The sequence below is a fragment of the Dromiciops gliroides genome, chromosome 5, assembly GCF_019393635.1.
Source record: "Dromiciops gliroides isolate mDroGli1 chromosome 5, mDroGli1.pri, whole genome shotgun sequence".
Taxonomy (NCBI): Eukaryota; Metazoa; Chordata; class Mammalia; order Microbiotheria; family Microbiotheriidae; genus Dromiciops; species Dromiciops gliroides.
In genome coordinates, this window is record NC_057865.1 from 217,294,930 (window position 1) to 217,311,033 (window position 16,104).

General features: G+C 38.9%; 1 protein-coding gene across 3 annotated transcripts in view; it reads left to right on the forward strand.

The window, feature by feature from the left end:
• DIP2B (disco interacting protein 2 homolog B) overlaps window positions 1-16,104 on the forward strand; it is a 195,816-nt gene that overhangs the window by 125,797 nt on the left and 53,915 nt on the right. For all 3 annotated transcript variants that reach the window (XM_043965902.1, XM_043965903.1, XM_043965904.1), the window contains 10 exons: window positions 1,119-1,228; window positions 2,805-2,907; window positions 3,829-3,893; window positions 4,413-4,506; window positions 5,052-5,171; window positions 8,790-8,904; window positions 10,109-10,248; window positions 11,779-11,915; window positions 12,574-12,654; window positions 13,663-13,790. In XM_043965902.1, the coding sequence (XP_043821837.1) occupies window positions 1,119-1,228; window positions 2,805-2,907; window positions 3,829-3,893; window positions 4,413-4,506; window positions 5,052-5,171; window positions 8,790-8,904; window positions 10,109-10,248; window positions 11,779-11,915; window positions 12,574-12,654; window positions 13,663-13,790 (1,093 nt within the window). The remainder of the gene's footprint in view (window positions 1-1,118; window positions 1,229-2,804; window positions 2,908-3,828; window positions 3,894-4,412; window positions 4,507-5,051; window positions 5,172-8,789; window positions 8,905-10,108; window positions 10,249-11,778; window positions 11,916-12,573; window positions 12,655-13,662; window positions 13,791-16,104) is intronic.

The following is a 16,104-nucleotide window of genomic DNA, read 5'->3' on the forward strand; positions in this document are numbered from 1 at the left end:
TCATGGCCCTGCAAAAAAAACAAAAACAAGAAGTAATTATGGCAGCCAAAACCTCAGTATTAGCATCTCAGGGTGCAGTGAGAAAGGAATGATGTTCCAAACTAATACCACATCTGGAGAATTGTATTCATCTTAGGAAGCTGCTGCCTAAGGAAGCACATTGATTATGGAGAGAGATTTCCCAAAGAAAAACAGTCAGAATGATTAGCCTCGAGGTCATGCCATGTGAGGATTGATGAAAGGAAGTACATGCTACATGCAGCAGTCACTTATTTTACACAGTTGAGTACTGAGTTCAGAAGATCCCAACAAATTCATGAAGCTACATTTTTGTCAGTTTGGATATTAAGTGTACTTTTAACAAGCTCTACATTTTTCCAAGACTAGCCCTGATTATAGTACACAGGTTGTCAATGAAATTTTAAGTCAGACAGTTTCCCAGGCCATTTAAGCAAGTTTATCTTCATCTGCTGGATAATTTTTTTAACCTTTATTGATATCTGGCATGATTGCAAGGCCATATTGCATCATATACAATATTCCATCTCCATTTGAAAGTTCTGTTTCTCAGAAACCATATCAAAATTATTACTTGCTTCAAGTAACTCACATGCAAACTCTATAAGCCATCCATTATCAAGCAGTCGTTTGCAATCTTAATTCAACAAAAAAACACTTACTAGAAAATATTTGCTAAAAGAAGGAAGCAAGTGCCTACCCTGAACTGAGGAGTCGGGGGAATCTGGCTTTACTCTAGTTCATTGGACAAGTTACTGAACCTTTCTAGGACTTGAAAATGTTGGAATTCTTTGATCCTTTCCATTTATAAAGCAGTATGGTTCTGTGATAAAAAGGGTATGTTATGAACCACTTCAGTAAAGATAAGCAAATGAGGAAGAAATCTGCTTTTTTAAATGAAAGGAGTAATCACGTCATGTCAATAAAAACTGGAAAAATCAGCACTTTACTAAGTTGTATCAGGTTTTACAGATAAAAATCTGTATTTAAATTAAATTAAAAAAAAAACAACAATCTGGATTTGCAAAGGTAGTCAGTTGAGTATAAACTCTTTCTGTAACAAGTGAAATGACTAATTGCTTTCTTTGAACTTGATTTAGGTTGGCCCCGACTCAAGTGGGTGGTAACAGATTCCAAGTACCTTTCCAAATCACCTAAAGACTGGCAGCCGCACATCTCACCTGCTGGCATAGAACCTGCCTACATAGAGGTAAATTCTGAAATAAGTTTGGAAATGTTAAATTTTCTGCTATAATTATAAATAAACATCAAAAAGGGAGCACCTTTCCACTTCTATGTCAAATTTCCATAAAACTGAAATGAAAATGCTTTCTAATGGTATAGCTGTTGAAGTGCTTCTCCCTGTCTCACTCTCCTGATAGAAACCACTAAGTCCTGGGGCCGAAGGATGTGTGATTCACATTCAGGAGCCAGAGCGGTAGTAAAAAAATAACCTCAGGTGTCCAGCCCTGTAACGATTGGAATAACGCCACCTGCTGGAGATTTACTGTAGAAGAGTTCTGCCCATGAAGCGAAGGTCTTTGAGGGCAAGACCAGGATTCTTTTCTTTGGCATCAGGAAGTGACGCGGACTAGTGGGAGGAGGAAGGAAGAGACTGGCGCTCGGTCTCGGGCTCTTTCCTCTGGACTCTGGCGGAGAAGGGAGCTAGAAATGTGCTCTCCCTTTAATAGATAGGAATCTAGGCCTTTCTCTCTCTCTTTACCAAATTCTTATTCTCCTTAATAAATGCTTAAAAGTCTAACTCTTGCTAAAGCTTATAATTTATTGGCGACCACTCATTAGATATTTTAGACAGACTAGCTAGAATTTTAGCCCTTAACAGCCCACAATGAGCTTCAGAGAAATAGATAAGTTTGAGGGAGGATATATGAAGGAAAGAATAGTGAGCAAAAAGTAGGTGGTTCTACTGTTTTTGGTTGGCCAGAAAGCTACGAAGAAGCAAATGAAAGGAGAAGAGGTTCACTTCAGGCCTTGGTTTGCTCATCTTTAACACTCGGGGGCTGGGGAAGGATGATTGAATGAAAGGGCTCCCTAAATCCCTCCCAAGTACTTAGCACAATGCCTGACACATAATAGGCACTTAATTAATGTTTGGTGACTGACTGACTTTACTTCCAGTTCTAAAACTGTAAATTAATAGGGACTAATAACAAAAAAAGCAAATGGGGTGAAAGGATATTGGAGGATGTAGATGTGGTGTTGCTACAATTTAATGTGGAAGGTCAGTTAGGCAGTAAACATTTTTTAAGTGCCTACTATGTTCCAGGCACTGTGCTAAGCACTGAGGATACAAAGAAAGACAAAAGATAGTCTCTGCCCTCAAGGAGCTCCCAGTCTAATAGAGGAGACAGCGGGCCAGCAACCACATACAAACAGGGTGTAGATAGGACACACTGGAGAGAACTGGCTGTGTCACCTGAAGCAGTTCACTCACTTCTCTGAACCTCAGACTCTTCATCTATAAACTAAGAGCATCAGGCTAGATCTTATCTAAGATTTTAACTGGTAATGACACCACCACATGGATTCCCTAGTTGTTTTGTTTTGCAAAAATGATACTCCATTTCTTTATGGGTATTCATATTGAACTGAAAAGTTGAGGCTCTGTTATGGAGAATCTTTCAAATCCTTTTGTAGCAATTGGCCTTTTTCTTAATAACTTAAGGAAGAAAGAAAATTATTTTATTTATCAAAAATAAACTCCTATGGCTTAACAAACTTCGGGGTTAGAAATCACTCTTTCATTTTGCCCTGTTTTTTTCCAGTATAAGACAAGCAAGGAGGGGAGTGTCATGGGAGTCACAGTGTCCCGGATTGCCATGCTGTCTCATTGCCAAGCCCTGTCACAAGCCTGCAACTACTCCGAAGGTCAGCTTATACTCCACAGCTGCACAGCTGCCCTCATTGTATTACTTTCAGATGTGCTAACATTATCACAGAAGGGAACCAATAACCACCTTTTGAGTGTTCACATTTAGAGAAAAAGTCATACTTTGAGCAACTTCACTCTTATACCCTTCTTGCCTTGATTCACATGGTGGGTTTGTTTTTCTGAATAAGCTGTAGTTTAGAGGATAAGCCTAATTCTGGATAAGTCAAATAAGAATGATTTAGTGAAGGAAAAAGAAAAGTTTTAGCTTAATTCTCCTTCTGGCTGCATAACAAAATGGACTTCATCTGACCCTCAGCCAGTAGCTGCACTTGTAAGTTTTAGTGGGAAAGTCATGGAACTTTAACCCAAACAAAACATAAGAAATATTTAGCAAGGGGCAGCTAGGTGGCACAGTGGATGGAGCAATGGCCCTGGAGTCAGGAGTACCTGAGTTCAAATCCAGCCTCAGACACTTGACACTTACTAGCTGTGTGACTCTGGGCAGGTCACTTGACCCCAGTTGCCTCACTAAAAAAAAAAAAGAAAGAAAGAAATATTTAGCAATATGTAGATTCAAATTTTGTGGTGATTGTTTTTGTCATATGTACCATGTGATGATTAGACCCCTTAAAACATCATCTCTTAGAAGATGGATACCAGATTGTATGAAGTACTTAATGTACTTGCAATGTGTTGCAAATGCTGAACATTTAACAAATATGGCATATCACCCACTGATCACAGACCAACTTGAAGCCCCCTGACAGTGTTTATACAATTATTAGAGCCCCAAACCTTAAACTATGCGATAGATATAATTATAGCAGGGGCAAGTAATATTATATTGCCACTTTGGCTATTTTGTGATTTTTCACTTTGAAGATATCACCTACTGTCAATTTTTTTTTCTCTCGTAGGGGAAACCATAGTAAATGTATTAGACATCAAAAAGGATGCTGGGCTGTGGCATGGCATATTTGCGGTAAGCTATTCTGACTAATAAACCTGCTGTATAAGCTGAGTAACAAGATTTATAAAACCCCTCGATTCTATTTGTTGCTATGGATTACTATCCCAACAATGGTTGTTTTACTTGAACGAGCACTTTGACCCAACCATCCTGTTTTCCAATGGCAGTCTTTTCAGATGTACAATGTAAATGTTAACAAAAATAAAGAGGCAATGTACTGCTGCTGTTACTTGCTTATGTGGTTGACTATACCCTTTACGTAAGAGCACATATGAGAACTTAGAGCCAGAAATACAAGGCCCATCTGCTGTGATGGCACTTATCCCAAAAGACACCATGAACACCATATGTAGATGATTGGCTTGGGAAAAAAAGACCTCTTAAAGACTTACCTCATCTCTTTTCCTACTGTTGGTGGTTATGCATAGTTAAATTTGGAATTTGTCTACTTTTGTCATTTTGTGGCATGCTACATCTTGTGTTCAGTGTTTAATTGATGTTACTTATTTTGTATCTTTTGTTGATTTTCAGAATGTAATGAATAAGATGCACACAGTTAGTGTTCCCTACTCTGTGATGAAAACTTGTCCCCTGTCTTGGGTCCAGCGAGTACATACTCACAAAGGTAGTCATGGATACCGTCTAAAATTTAATCATTAATCTTTAAGCTTCTAAAGTTTGATAGGCATTGGCTATTTTGACTATGGTTTTATTGGGTGAAGAGGCAAGATATGACTTCTTGTCTTAGTGATACGTAGTTATCGGAGCATGGCAATTTGGCTGGAAAGATAAGGGTTTAGTTGGAAGCTTGGGTAAATTATTTACTTGCCCTTCCTCAGTTTCCTTGTTCATAAATTGAGATGAATACACCTTAATTTAAGTGTTTACAGAAAAGTATTGAGCTAGAAAAGTTGTATTGGCAGAAACATTATCATTAGCATAGAGGCTATAGTTGCATTCATTTCCTCATGACCATTCAGTCTCCTGAATGTGGTACCCTACAGACTTGTGAGCACTAGACACGATTTTCTTGAAGAGCATTTTACACAAAAACCTTTGAATCTTTATTAACTTAAGCTATAATCTCTAAAATAGAGGAAGTTGATTTCAACAGAGTAAAGAACCACTGAATTTAATTTTTTCTGTGTTGTTTTGCTTTTGAACTTATAGCCAAAGTGGCTTTAGTAAAATGTCGGGATTTGCACTGGGCAATGATGGCACATCGGGACCAAAGAGATGTGAGTTTGAGTTCTCTCCGTATGCTTATTGTGACTGATGGAGCAAATCCTTGTGAGTATTTCTATGATGTTCTTCTTAGAACCTACTTTCTTTTCACTTACTTTACTTTCCTGTTGTAAAGTACAGCGGCTCACTTCTGTGTAGCATTTTCTTTCTTTTTTTCTTTTTTTTTTACATTTTCTTTCATGAAATAAAAACCAACTAGTGCTCTGCCAATCGTGATTATCTTTTTGTCGCAATATGATCTGTAAATTGGTATTATGGTATATGGATATTCTTGATTGAAAAAAATCAAGATCATTTTGTTTTGGGATAATCAGATAGATATATATGCCAGGACTTTCCTAACCCCTCTCTTTTACAGTCAGGTAACATCAAACCTTAGGAAGGCTCTTCTGCCAATTTGACATAAACAAACTCATTATCAATGAGGTTTAATAGTCAAATGTATGATTAATGTTTCAGAATAAAAACTAAGAAGATATCAGTAGAGTATGATACTGAATATGATACATATGTGTTTCAGTTACTATGCTTTGTTTTTCAATTTTATTTTATTTTCAGTTCCAAATTTCCCCTTCCCCTATCCATTGAGAAGGCAAGAAAATCAAAACCCATTACAAATACATATAATCATTTAAAACAAATACTTGCATTAGCCATCTCCAAAAAGAAAAAAGAAGAGCATATGGTTTAATCCGTACTCTAAGTCAATCACTTCTCTATATGGAGGGAGAGAGCATGTTTGTTTCATCATGGAATTGTCATTGGTCATTATGTTGATCAGAGTCCTTGAGTCTATCAGAGTTTATTAATGTTACATTAATTTTGCAATGGGCACGGGCATGGGCATGGGCATGGTCTTATGATCATTTATTGGTGGCCAATTCTAATTTTCAAGAAATTTTCTTCAGTGAGGTTTCATATCTCTTACCAAGCTGATAATTCTCTTTTCCTATCTTTCTTCCAAAATTCTCATTTGGCATTTTTCTTCTTCTTTTTTTTAAACTCTTCTAGGAAATCTTGTGCCTTTATCCAAAATGCATTTTTTTTTTCCTTTGGGGCTTGTGAATATTTTCAAGTCATTCTCTTCTTTATTTGAGTCTTGAGCTTGCCTGTCACCACAACAGCTCTTTATGGTCAGGTTCTTTTTTTTGTTTGTTTATTCTTCCACCCTCCTTCTTGACTTTGGACTTCATATTAGTGCTAGGCTCTGCCCACTTCTACAGGGGAAGGCTGACCTGATCCCCTGTCTTTTTACATCCTTTTCCCGCTTTCACATCTTGGGAGCATCTAAATTTTCACTCTTTCCAAATGGGTATGATGCAGGAAAAGGTCTGTTCACTGCTCTCCTGGTCAGAGCTCTGCAGATTCCTGATTCAGCTTTGTGTCTTTGGCTTCTGGATGGTTGCGTTTCAGTAGACTGATGCTGGACACAGTTACTGTTGGCCCAATAGCAGGTTCTGCAGATTGAGAGTGACTGAACGGTTGGCTCTCTTTTGATTCAGGTCTGCTGCCCTGTTTATTCCACTACAGGCTTATGTGCTGGGCAACAGGCTGCAACCGAGTTGCTATTTTATTCTCAGCCTCAGAACTATACAGCTATGTTTCTAGAACTAGTCTCTTCCTAATTACACAACTAGGGCCCGTGCTCACTTGTGATTGCTCCTCTCTACCCTGGCTTTGTAACCCTGAACTTGGTAATGTGCAACAGAGCTGCCACATGATACTCATCCCTATACCCAATGCTAATTCAGGGATTCCTTGGAATTTCTTTCTGCCCAGTGCTTCCTGCCCTGGTCTTCTTTCCATCCCTGGCCACTGAATTGTTTTCTACCACTGCCACCACATATGTTTCAGGCCATCTCCCTTCTCCAATGTCTGTAGATTGATCTGTCTCTCACTCTCTGATAGAGTGTCCCCTCTCAGTATACCCTTCTTCTAAACTTGTCTTTGCTTTGGCCTTATCACTCCCATCCTCAGCATCCCTGCTCAGTGGTCTTTCCTAGGTCCTTTTTTCAGTGTAGAGAACACCCCAGCATTTTTATCAAACTGGCTTATACAGTTGCTAATATCAGCCCGGCTGCCGAGAGGCTCAAGGCTTTTGGTATTGTGGAGAATGAGATGCCTGGCTTGATGAAACTTCACCAGGTGTACTCAGCCTGCCAGCTACTGAAGGCCACCTGAATCACTCATTGCTTCCATGTGACTGTGGAGACAACTGTCCTCATCGATGTGCTGATGGCTCTGGTTGCTGAGTTATGATGACCCAGCTACAACATTTGCTTCACTCAGGACCATGTAGCCATTGCCATTTCCAAATTGTCATTCCTGTGTATGCTTGGAAGGGGAAGAAAGACAAAGAACATCTCTAGCACAGTGACTAGATCTTCTACCTCAAGGATAGGCAGCCCCTCAAACATAATCCACGATGAAGATCTCACAACTCTGATTCGCACCATACACCCTCAGCTCCTGAAGGCATCAAAGGTATCTTAGCAGAGAATACCCTAGGCGTCCACAACCTATACAAGATGAAGGCCAATGGAGTTCTCAAAGTGCCAGCCTTTACTGTGAATTGTTCTGTCTCCAAGAGCACATTTGTCAGCCTGTATGGCTGGCTGCCACGAGTTCTTTATTGATGGCATCAGAGACACCACAGAGGTGGTGATTTTGGGTAATGTGACCACAGCGGCAGACCACAGTGATGTGAACAAGAGCTGCTACACTAATTCAGACCATTCAGGGCTTTGGGGCATGTAGGAATCCTCATGTAGGAGGCATACAAAGAGGAAAGCATCTTTGTCATTCCTTAGATATCATGTTTGGCAGGTGCTTTGAGCAAATGAAAGACAGTGCCATCTTGTATGACATTGGACCCTTAGATATGGAAATAGATTCATAGTAACTGAACAGAACTGCAGTAGAGAAAATAAAATGAAAATCACATGGATTGCTACAAGCTAAAGAATGGACTATGCCAAGGCCATTCTGACTATCTTGAACAACTCCTTCAGTAACCAAGCACTGGCCCAGTTTGAGCTGTGGACTCACAGAGGAAGTATTCTGCTCAAGGAACCAGATGAAGCTGTGGCTGAGGGCTGCTTACCTTAACTGAAAGTGAAACTGACAAAGCTGAGAGTACCTGGACATGCCTAAGGAAGGCCCTTTCAAACCTAACCACTACTGACACTGAGGTCCTGCTGGCCCAGAGACCACCAGTGCCTAATAACATCTTCCTGCCTGCCAAGGCCCTCTTGCACAGGGCAATAAATGGTGTATAGGCTACAAAATAAATAAACTCTACTGGCATAACCATGCTTTATAGTATTTACAGGTGGAGAGTAAAAATGAGATTTTGGAAATTTTGAAATCTATTTGTCTAGGTTGATAGTAATATCCACTTTTACCTATTTGTACCTTTAAATGGTATCCAGCTCTTTCTGAGGTATAATTTCATGAATTTGTCCTTGAAATTTATAATTGTACCTTATAGATCCAATAAGATAATTTATAGATCCAATAAGTAAATTTATGTACATTTAGAGTCCTCTGGAAGCACAAATATTGTCTGTTTGTTTCCTTGGTTTCTCATTAGAACCTTTTAAAAACTGGACTAATGAAATTTGCCATTATCAGGTTTAAAGCTGGTCTGTTCTATTTGCTTAGGGTCTGTATCATCCTGTGACGCTTTCCTGAGTCTGTTTCAGAGCCATGGTCTAAAACCCGAGGCCATCTGTCCTTGTGCTACATCTCCTGAAGCTATGACTATAGCAATTCGCAGGTACTGTTCAGTTCATGGTCAGCTCATGTTACAGCTGGGAAAGAATACCTAATACTTGCCTGATATTACCCATGGACACTTACCTAATGCTATTTATTCAGAGAATAAAGGTGACTGATGATAGTATTTTGATGCAAATCTTTACCTGGGAAAAGGGGTTTCATTTGTTTTCTTACTGTTGCCATTACTAGTAAGCTAAGCATGCATGCCTGCTCAAGTCTCCTACTAAAATAAGGAGTTTTTTTCATATTATTTTTATCTTTTTAAAAAAATTAGTAGCATTGTGGACTTGAAGTAAACTGGTCTTGATTATAGTTGATGTCAGGAAGCTGCATCACAACATTCGCTTTCTCTGTTTTTGCTACTACTATCCTAGTATGGACCCTTTTTATTGTCCTCTTGAACTTTTTCCATAGCTTCCTAACACGTTTTTGTGTCTACTTTCTTTCCCCTCCAAGCCATCCTTACTTCCACCAGGCTTATTTTCCAGACGCCTACATTTGGCTATGTCACTTCTCTGCTCAAAAATCTTCAGTGGCTCCATATTTCCTACCCCCTAACGTTCAGATGCCCCCACTTGGCATTCAAGACCCTTTACTATCTGATGTTGTCCCATCTTTCAGGCCTCACTTTACTCCCGTGTTCCTGCCAAACCTGGAGTGTCTCCATTCTTTCCATATTTCCATTTTCATACATTTCCTCGCACTGTTCTCTGTGACCAGAGTGTGCTTTCTTCCCTCCCCCTTCTTCTATTGAATTCCTACTTAGCCTTTAAAGCTCAACTCCATGAAATCTTCTCTCATTTTCCCACTTCCACTAATCAGTAATAAATTTCCCCCCTTGCACCTCATTTTACATTTATTGTACATCTCACTAAAGTGCCTATTGTAGTAATCTGTGTGGATCATATGTAAACTTTGTTTTCCCCACACTCTAGGGCTTAGTATATTGCTTCGCATATAGTAGACATCTAAGAAATGATTGTCGAATTGAAATTGAGAGTGTGTTCCTACACCGATGAAAATTCACCCTTTCTTTTGACCATTCCTTATATTTTATGAGTGTGATTCTTTAGGAATATATTGGGTTTCTGTTGTACATCAATCAAAAAGAATTCAAGTTTTTATTTCGTAGAGCTAATGTTTTACTACCATAATTAAAAGTATTGGAATCCAAAGCAGTTTGTTTGTTTTTTTCTTCTCAGACCTGGAGTTCCAGGGGCCCCTTTGCCAGGTCGAGCTATTCTCTCAATGAATGGCTTAAGTTATGGGGTAATCCGTGTTAATACTGAAGATAAAAATTCAGCTCTTACAGTCCAGGATGTCGGACATGTAATGCCTGGAGGTGAGTCACAGGAAGTGCCATTTAGGTTTTTTTAAAGAGTATGTCCTTGGAGCTTGTGGGGCCTGATAAAGTAGGAGACAGGGAGTCAGGAATCCTGGATCCACTCAGGACTTTTGTATGTCATGTGACATGCAGCCCCAGTCAAGGCTCTTACATACTCACTGCCTACCTGTTTTTAAAGTAGGGGTAATTGGTCATCGCTAGCAAATCTTAATTAGGGTCTTCCAGTGGAAGGAAGGTCTCCCTAAGTTCTTGTTGCTGGTGAATCTGGTTTTCATTGTATTAGCTAGACATGCCTATCCAGTACAGGTGAGGTATTGCAGTAATTACAGTCCCTCTTCTACAACTACTGCTACCAAGACTTCAAAGTTGTTTTTCATCAACAGTGACACATAGTAGTCTTTTTTTTGGCAATGAGGGTTAAGTGACTTGCCCAGGGTCACACAGCTAGTAAGTGTCAAGTGTCTGAGGCCGGATATGAGCTCAGGTCCTCCTGAATCCAGGGCTGGTGCTTTATCCACTGTGCCACCTACATAGTAATCTTAAAATCTTAAAGCATATGATACATGAATTGAGTGTGGCAAATTTTACACCTAGTAATTGTACATGTAGTCATTGAAAGCATGGAACTTGGAGTCATGAGATCAAGGTTCAAATCCCAGCTTTGCTACTCAGCTTCCTTTGTGACCATCACTAGTTACTTCTTTTCTCTGACCCTATAATCTTTACCTGTAAAATGACAGGGTTAGACTAAATCAGAGGTTCTTAACCTTTTTTTTTGTCTCAAGGACCCCTTTGGCAGTTTGGTGAAACCTATGGACCTCTTCTGAATAATTTTTTTAAATGCATAAAATAAGATATGTTAGAATTGCAAAGGAAATCACTTATATTGAAATATAGTCTGGGGGCGGCGAGGTGGTATAGTGGATAAAGCACTGGCCCTGGATTCAGGAGTACCTGAATTCAAATCCGGCCTCAGACACTTGACACTTACTAGCTATGTGACCCTGGGCAAGTCACTTAACCCCCATTACCCTGCAAAAAAAAGAAAAGAAAAGAAATATAGTCTGTAGACAAGAAAATTGAAGTCACATGGTTAAGCAGTAAGTCTAATGTAGTTATTTCAAAGTAATAATGAACATAAACAATATTTTGAGTTCTTCGGCTATAATATGACATTAAAATATCTATGTTCTATTGGCAACAAAGTCACAGGACCTGCTAATATTATTTTGGTTTGTTGATTACATTTATAATTTAAGAAAATGCTAATTTCCACATAGTGGTTAATGAAAACAAAGATGCAGTTTTTTCTTATCCAAGTTCATGAACATCCTGAAATCTCTCCACACACCCTTTGGTTAAAAACAGATGGTCTAGATAGCCTCAGAAGTCCCTCTTAGCTCTCAGTTTTGACTCAGTGATACTGTAAAAGAGAGTGGGATGATATTGATTTCAACTATGTCAACATTGCCATGGATATTTTAAGTCGCTGATCTCTTCTAATGAACCATATTTTCCATGCATTAGGAATGATGTGCATTGTAAAACCAGATGGACCCCCACACCTCTGCAAAACAGATGAAATTGGAGAAATCTGTGTCAGCTCCAGAACAGGAGGCATGATGTACTTTGGACTTGCTGGTGTGACCAAAAACACATTTGAGGTACCTATCTTAGCTTGAGTTTATCTGCCTAGCCTCTTCGTAACCTCCTAAGAATGAGATTCTTATACAATAGTTCTTTTTGGTTTTGGAAGAATCAGTTTTAAATGATGTGAAACTGCCAGGTTTGGGGTGATGAAAATTTTGCAGTTCTTCAGTTTGGATTTTGTCCATGAAGTTACATGTGTCTGATTTTGAGGGGATGGATGGATGGATGGATGGATGGATGGATGGATGGATGGATGGATGGATGGATGGATGATAGAAAAATAGTATTTTTTAAATGTAATTAGAAGGAGGAAAACTACTTCCTTGAATTTATAAATCGAAATTTCCAACTTTTTTCCTTCCATAGTCCTACTTTGTTTAAGACCTAGGAGTAATTTCCCATAAATTTCCCATGCTTTACATGTAATGTATTAGTGACTGGTCAGATAATATATATATATATATATTTTTTTTTTTAAGCGAGGCAGTTGGGGTTAAGTGACTTGCCCAGGGTCACACAGCTAGTAAGCGTTAAGTGTCTGAGGCTGGATTTGAACTCAGGTTCTCCTGAATCCAGGGCCGGTGCTCTATCCACTGCGCCACCTAGCTGCCCCCAGATAATATATTTTTAAAACTACTTTGTTACTTTCAATATCTTCCATTTTCCTTTTAGGTGATTCCAACTAATGCTTCAGGGTCTCCTATTGGAGAAGTGCCCTTTGTCCGATCAGGATTGCTTGGATTTGTTGGGCCAGTAAGTAATATTTTAGTTTTCATGTTTTCCATGTATTCAAGGTAAAATATTGAGCAGATCAGATTTTGATTCTTTCAAGTAGTAGAACTATTATTTTGGTAGGACTGTGAAACATGATTTCTTAATTAAAATAGCTTCAATAGAAATTATAACCCATTTTATGAGGTAGGTTGCATTGCTTTGGCTCTCCAGTTTATTTGGCTCTGTAAAATAAGATATTTCTAATTTTCAGAGTTGTCATTATACAGTTATACTTGGCAAATTCGATTTGATTAACACATTCTAATTTGTAGGAAAGTAGTAAAAGAATTGCCTTCAGCAATAGAGGAAGTTCTACCATGATAAAGTTGTTACCATGTGTTATATAGCATGGTTCTTTATAACCAGGATGTTTCAGGAATTCAGAAAAACTGGCAGTGAAGAAAAATGATTAATTTTTTTTATAATTCGAATTCTGGGGACATTGTTGGCTATCCTACCTCATAGTCAACCTTTTGAAGCTTCTAACAAGAATGAGATGCCTTGGTTGACCTGCAAAAAATACCAGCATGTGATTTTGCCATTTGCCTTGATCCTATAGACTGATCTTGGAACAACATGTGAATGTGTATCTTTTGTTTCTTTCCAGACACAAGGAAATTTGTCCTTAAAAAAACTAAGAAACTAGACTCCACCTGAGATTATTTTATCTTCCTAGTTCCCAGGTTACATAATTGTAATATGTAAATCAATGAGTGTGTTGCTTGAATAATTTAGAACATAAATAGGCTAACATTTAGTTTGGATCAGGAAAATAAGTTATCCAACTGGCTAATGTCAAAAATTAAATGAGATCACTCTTTGCTCTTTTGTATTTTTAAGGTTTTAATTTCATATTCTACCCTAGAAACAAATAGCAGGCAATGCCTTCTGTCTGGAGCAGGCAATTTTTAGTCGAGTAGATATAATAAGACAGACATGTGTTCCCACAAATCAGATACCCATTGGCTGCTGTGTTTTATTTTTCAGGGTAGCCTCGTATTCGTGGTTGGAAAAATGGATGGGTTGCAGATAGTTAGTGGCCGAAGACATAATGCTGATGATATTGTTGCAACTGGATTGGCAGTTGAATCAATAAAGACTGTCTATAGGGGCAGGTGAGTGGTAGGAGATTCAAATATGTGTGGAGCATTAGATATTAGAATTCTTGACAGAATGATTGGACTGGATTTTTCATGGTAATTAAGTTACCTCTGTGACATAGAACTGAAAATTAGCTTTGAAAAAAAAAAAAGTATGTTTAAAAGTTCTGAGTTCCCTGTTCCCAAGTGAACAAGCATTTATGTGTTTACTATCTACCAAGCATTGACCTAAGTGCTGGGAATACAAAGAAAGGCAGAGAACAGTTTATGCCTTCAAGGGAATAGAATTCCATTTCCTGCCTTCACATTCAAACAGAGGAGACAGGATGCAAACAACATACAAGATATGTTGCTGTTGTTTCAGTCGTGTCCTATTCCTTGTGACCCCATTTGGAGCTTTCTTGACGAAGATACTGGAGTGCTTTGCTATGTCCTCTCCAGCTCATTTCTGGAAGAGGAAACTGAGGCAAACAGGGTGAAGTGACTTGACAAGGGTCGAACAGTTAGTAAGTGTCCGAAGCCAGATTTGAACTCAGGAAGATGAGTCTTTCTGACTCCAGGGCAGGCACTCTATCTACTATGCCACCAGGATAAATTAGAGGTATTCTCAGAAGGCACTAGATTTGAGATGGACCAGAAAAGGTTTCTTTTTTTTTTTTAATAGTATTTTAGTTTTCCCTCAATTTTAAAACTTGTTTTGAAGTTTTGAGTTCCAAATTCTATCCTTCCTTTTCCTCCTTTCTCCCCCGACTGCAGACAGTAAGCAATCTGATACAGTTTATATATGTGCAATTATGTAAAACATTTCCATATCAGTCATTTTTTACAAGAAGAATCAAATATAATAAAAGAATAGAAGAAAGAGAGAAAAAAAGTTAAAAATAGCATGATTCATTCTGTATTCATATGATACCAGTTCTTTCTCTGGAGGCAGATAGCTTTTTTTCATCATGAATCCTTTGGGATTTTTTTGGTTTATTGTATTGCAGAGAATAGCTAAGTCATTCACAGTTCTTCATCAAACAGTATTGCTGTTACTGTGTTCAATGTTCTCCTTGTTCTGCTCACTTCACTTTGCATCAGTTCAAGCAAGTCTTTCCAAGTTTTTTGAAATCATCTTATTTCTTAGAAAACAGTGATATTCCATTAAAATCATATACCACAGCTTGTTTATCCATTCCCCAATTGATGGACATCCCCTCAATTTCCAGTTCTTTGCCACCAAAAAAAGATCGATAAGTACAAACAGATCTTTTTCCTTTTTTTTTTTTTAATGTCTTTCAGATATAGATGTATCAGTGGTAATGTTGGATTCAAAGGGTTTGCAGAGTTTTATAGCCCTTTGGACATAGTTCCAAATTGCTCTCCAAAATGGTTGGATCAGTTCACAACTTCACCAGCAGTGCATTAGTGGCCCAGTTTTCCACATCTCCTCCAACATTTATCATTTCAGGAAAGTGTTCTTGAAGATACAGTATAAACTGAATCTTAAAGGTAGCCTGGAGGGTGCTGCTAGATGGCACGGTGGATAAAGCACCAACCCTGGATTCAGGAGGACCTGAGTTCAAATCCGGCCTCAGACACTTGACTCATTGGCTAGCTCATTGGCTAGCATCACCTATGTGACCCTGGGCAAGTCACTTAACCCTCATTGCCCTGCAAAAACAAAACAAAAAAGAAGAAAAAGGTAGCCTGGAAGCAGAGGTTAAGAATAATTTTTCCAGGACCAAGTGACAACCAATAAAGAGGCATGGAGTCAGGAAATAGAGTTTAATTCAATGATGGAGTCAGTAAATAAGCATGTATTTAGTGGGCACTATGTGCCAAGCAATGTAGGATTGGGGGGAGGGGAACCAATGTATGACATTCTCTGCCCTCAAGGAGTTCACAGTCTAATAAGAGGAAGGCAACACCAAGAGAACCTGAAAAGTGAGGACATGATAAAGTCCTGCAATTGTGAAGGGAAATGCCATAGGTGGTGAGAGTGTCAGGTTACAGAGATCATGAAATGCAGGAAGGATGAAGTGACTCCTTTGAGAACTGTCCTTACATGGTAGAAGATCAGCGAGGTCTCCAGTGTCCACCCTCCAGCCTCTCCAGCCAGAGGGAAGGGGGAGGGTGGGGCTGCAGGAGCAGGGCTTACTAAGGAAATGTCACTGGGCTATTACATAAAGGGGGCTGCAAAGGTAAAAGGGGTCAGCCAGGTTGTAAAGGGTTATCAGGTTTTAAAGAGAATTTTCTATCTGATCCTGTAGGTAATCAGGACTTCACCCTCCAGAGTTTATTGAGTTGGGGGATGACATGGTCAGAACTTCACTTAAGGAAAATC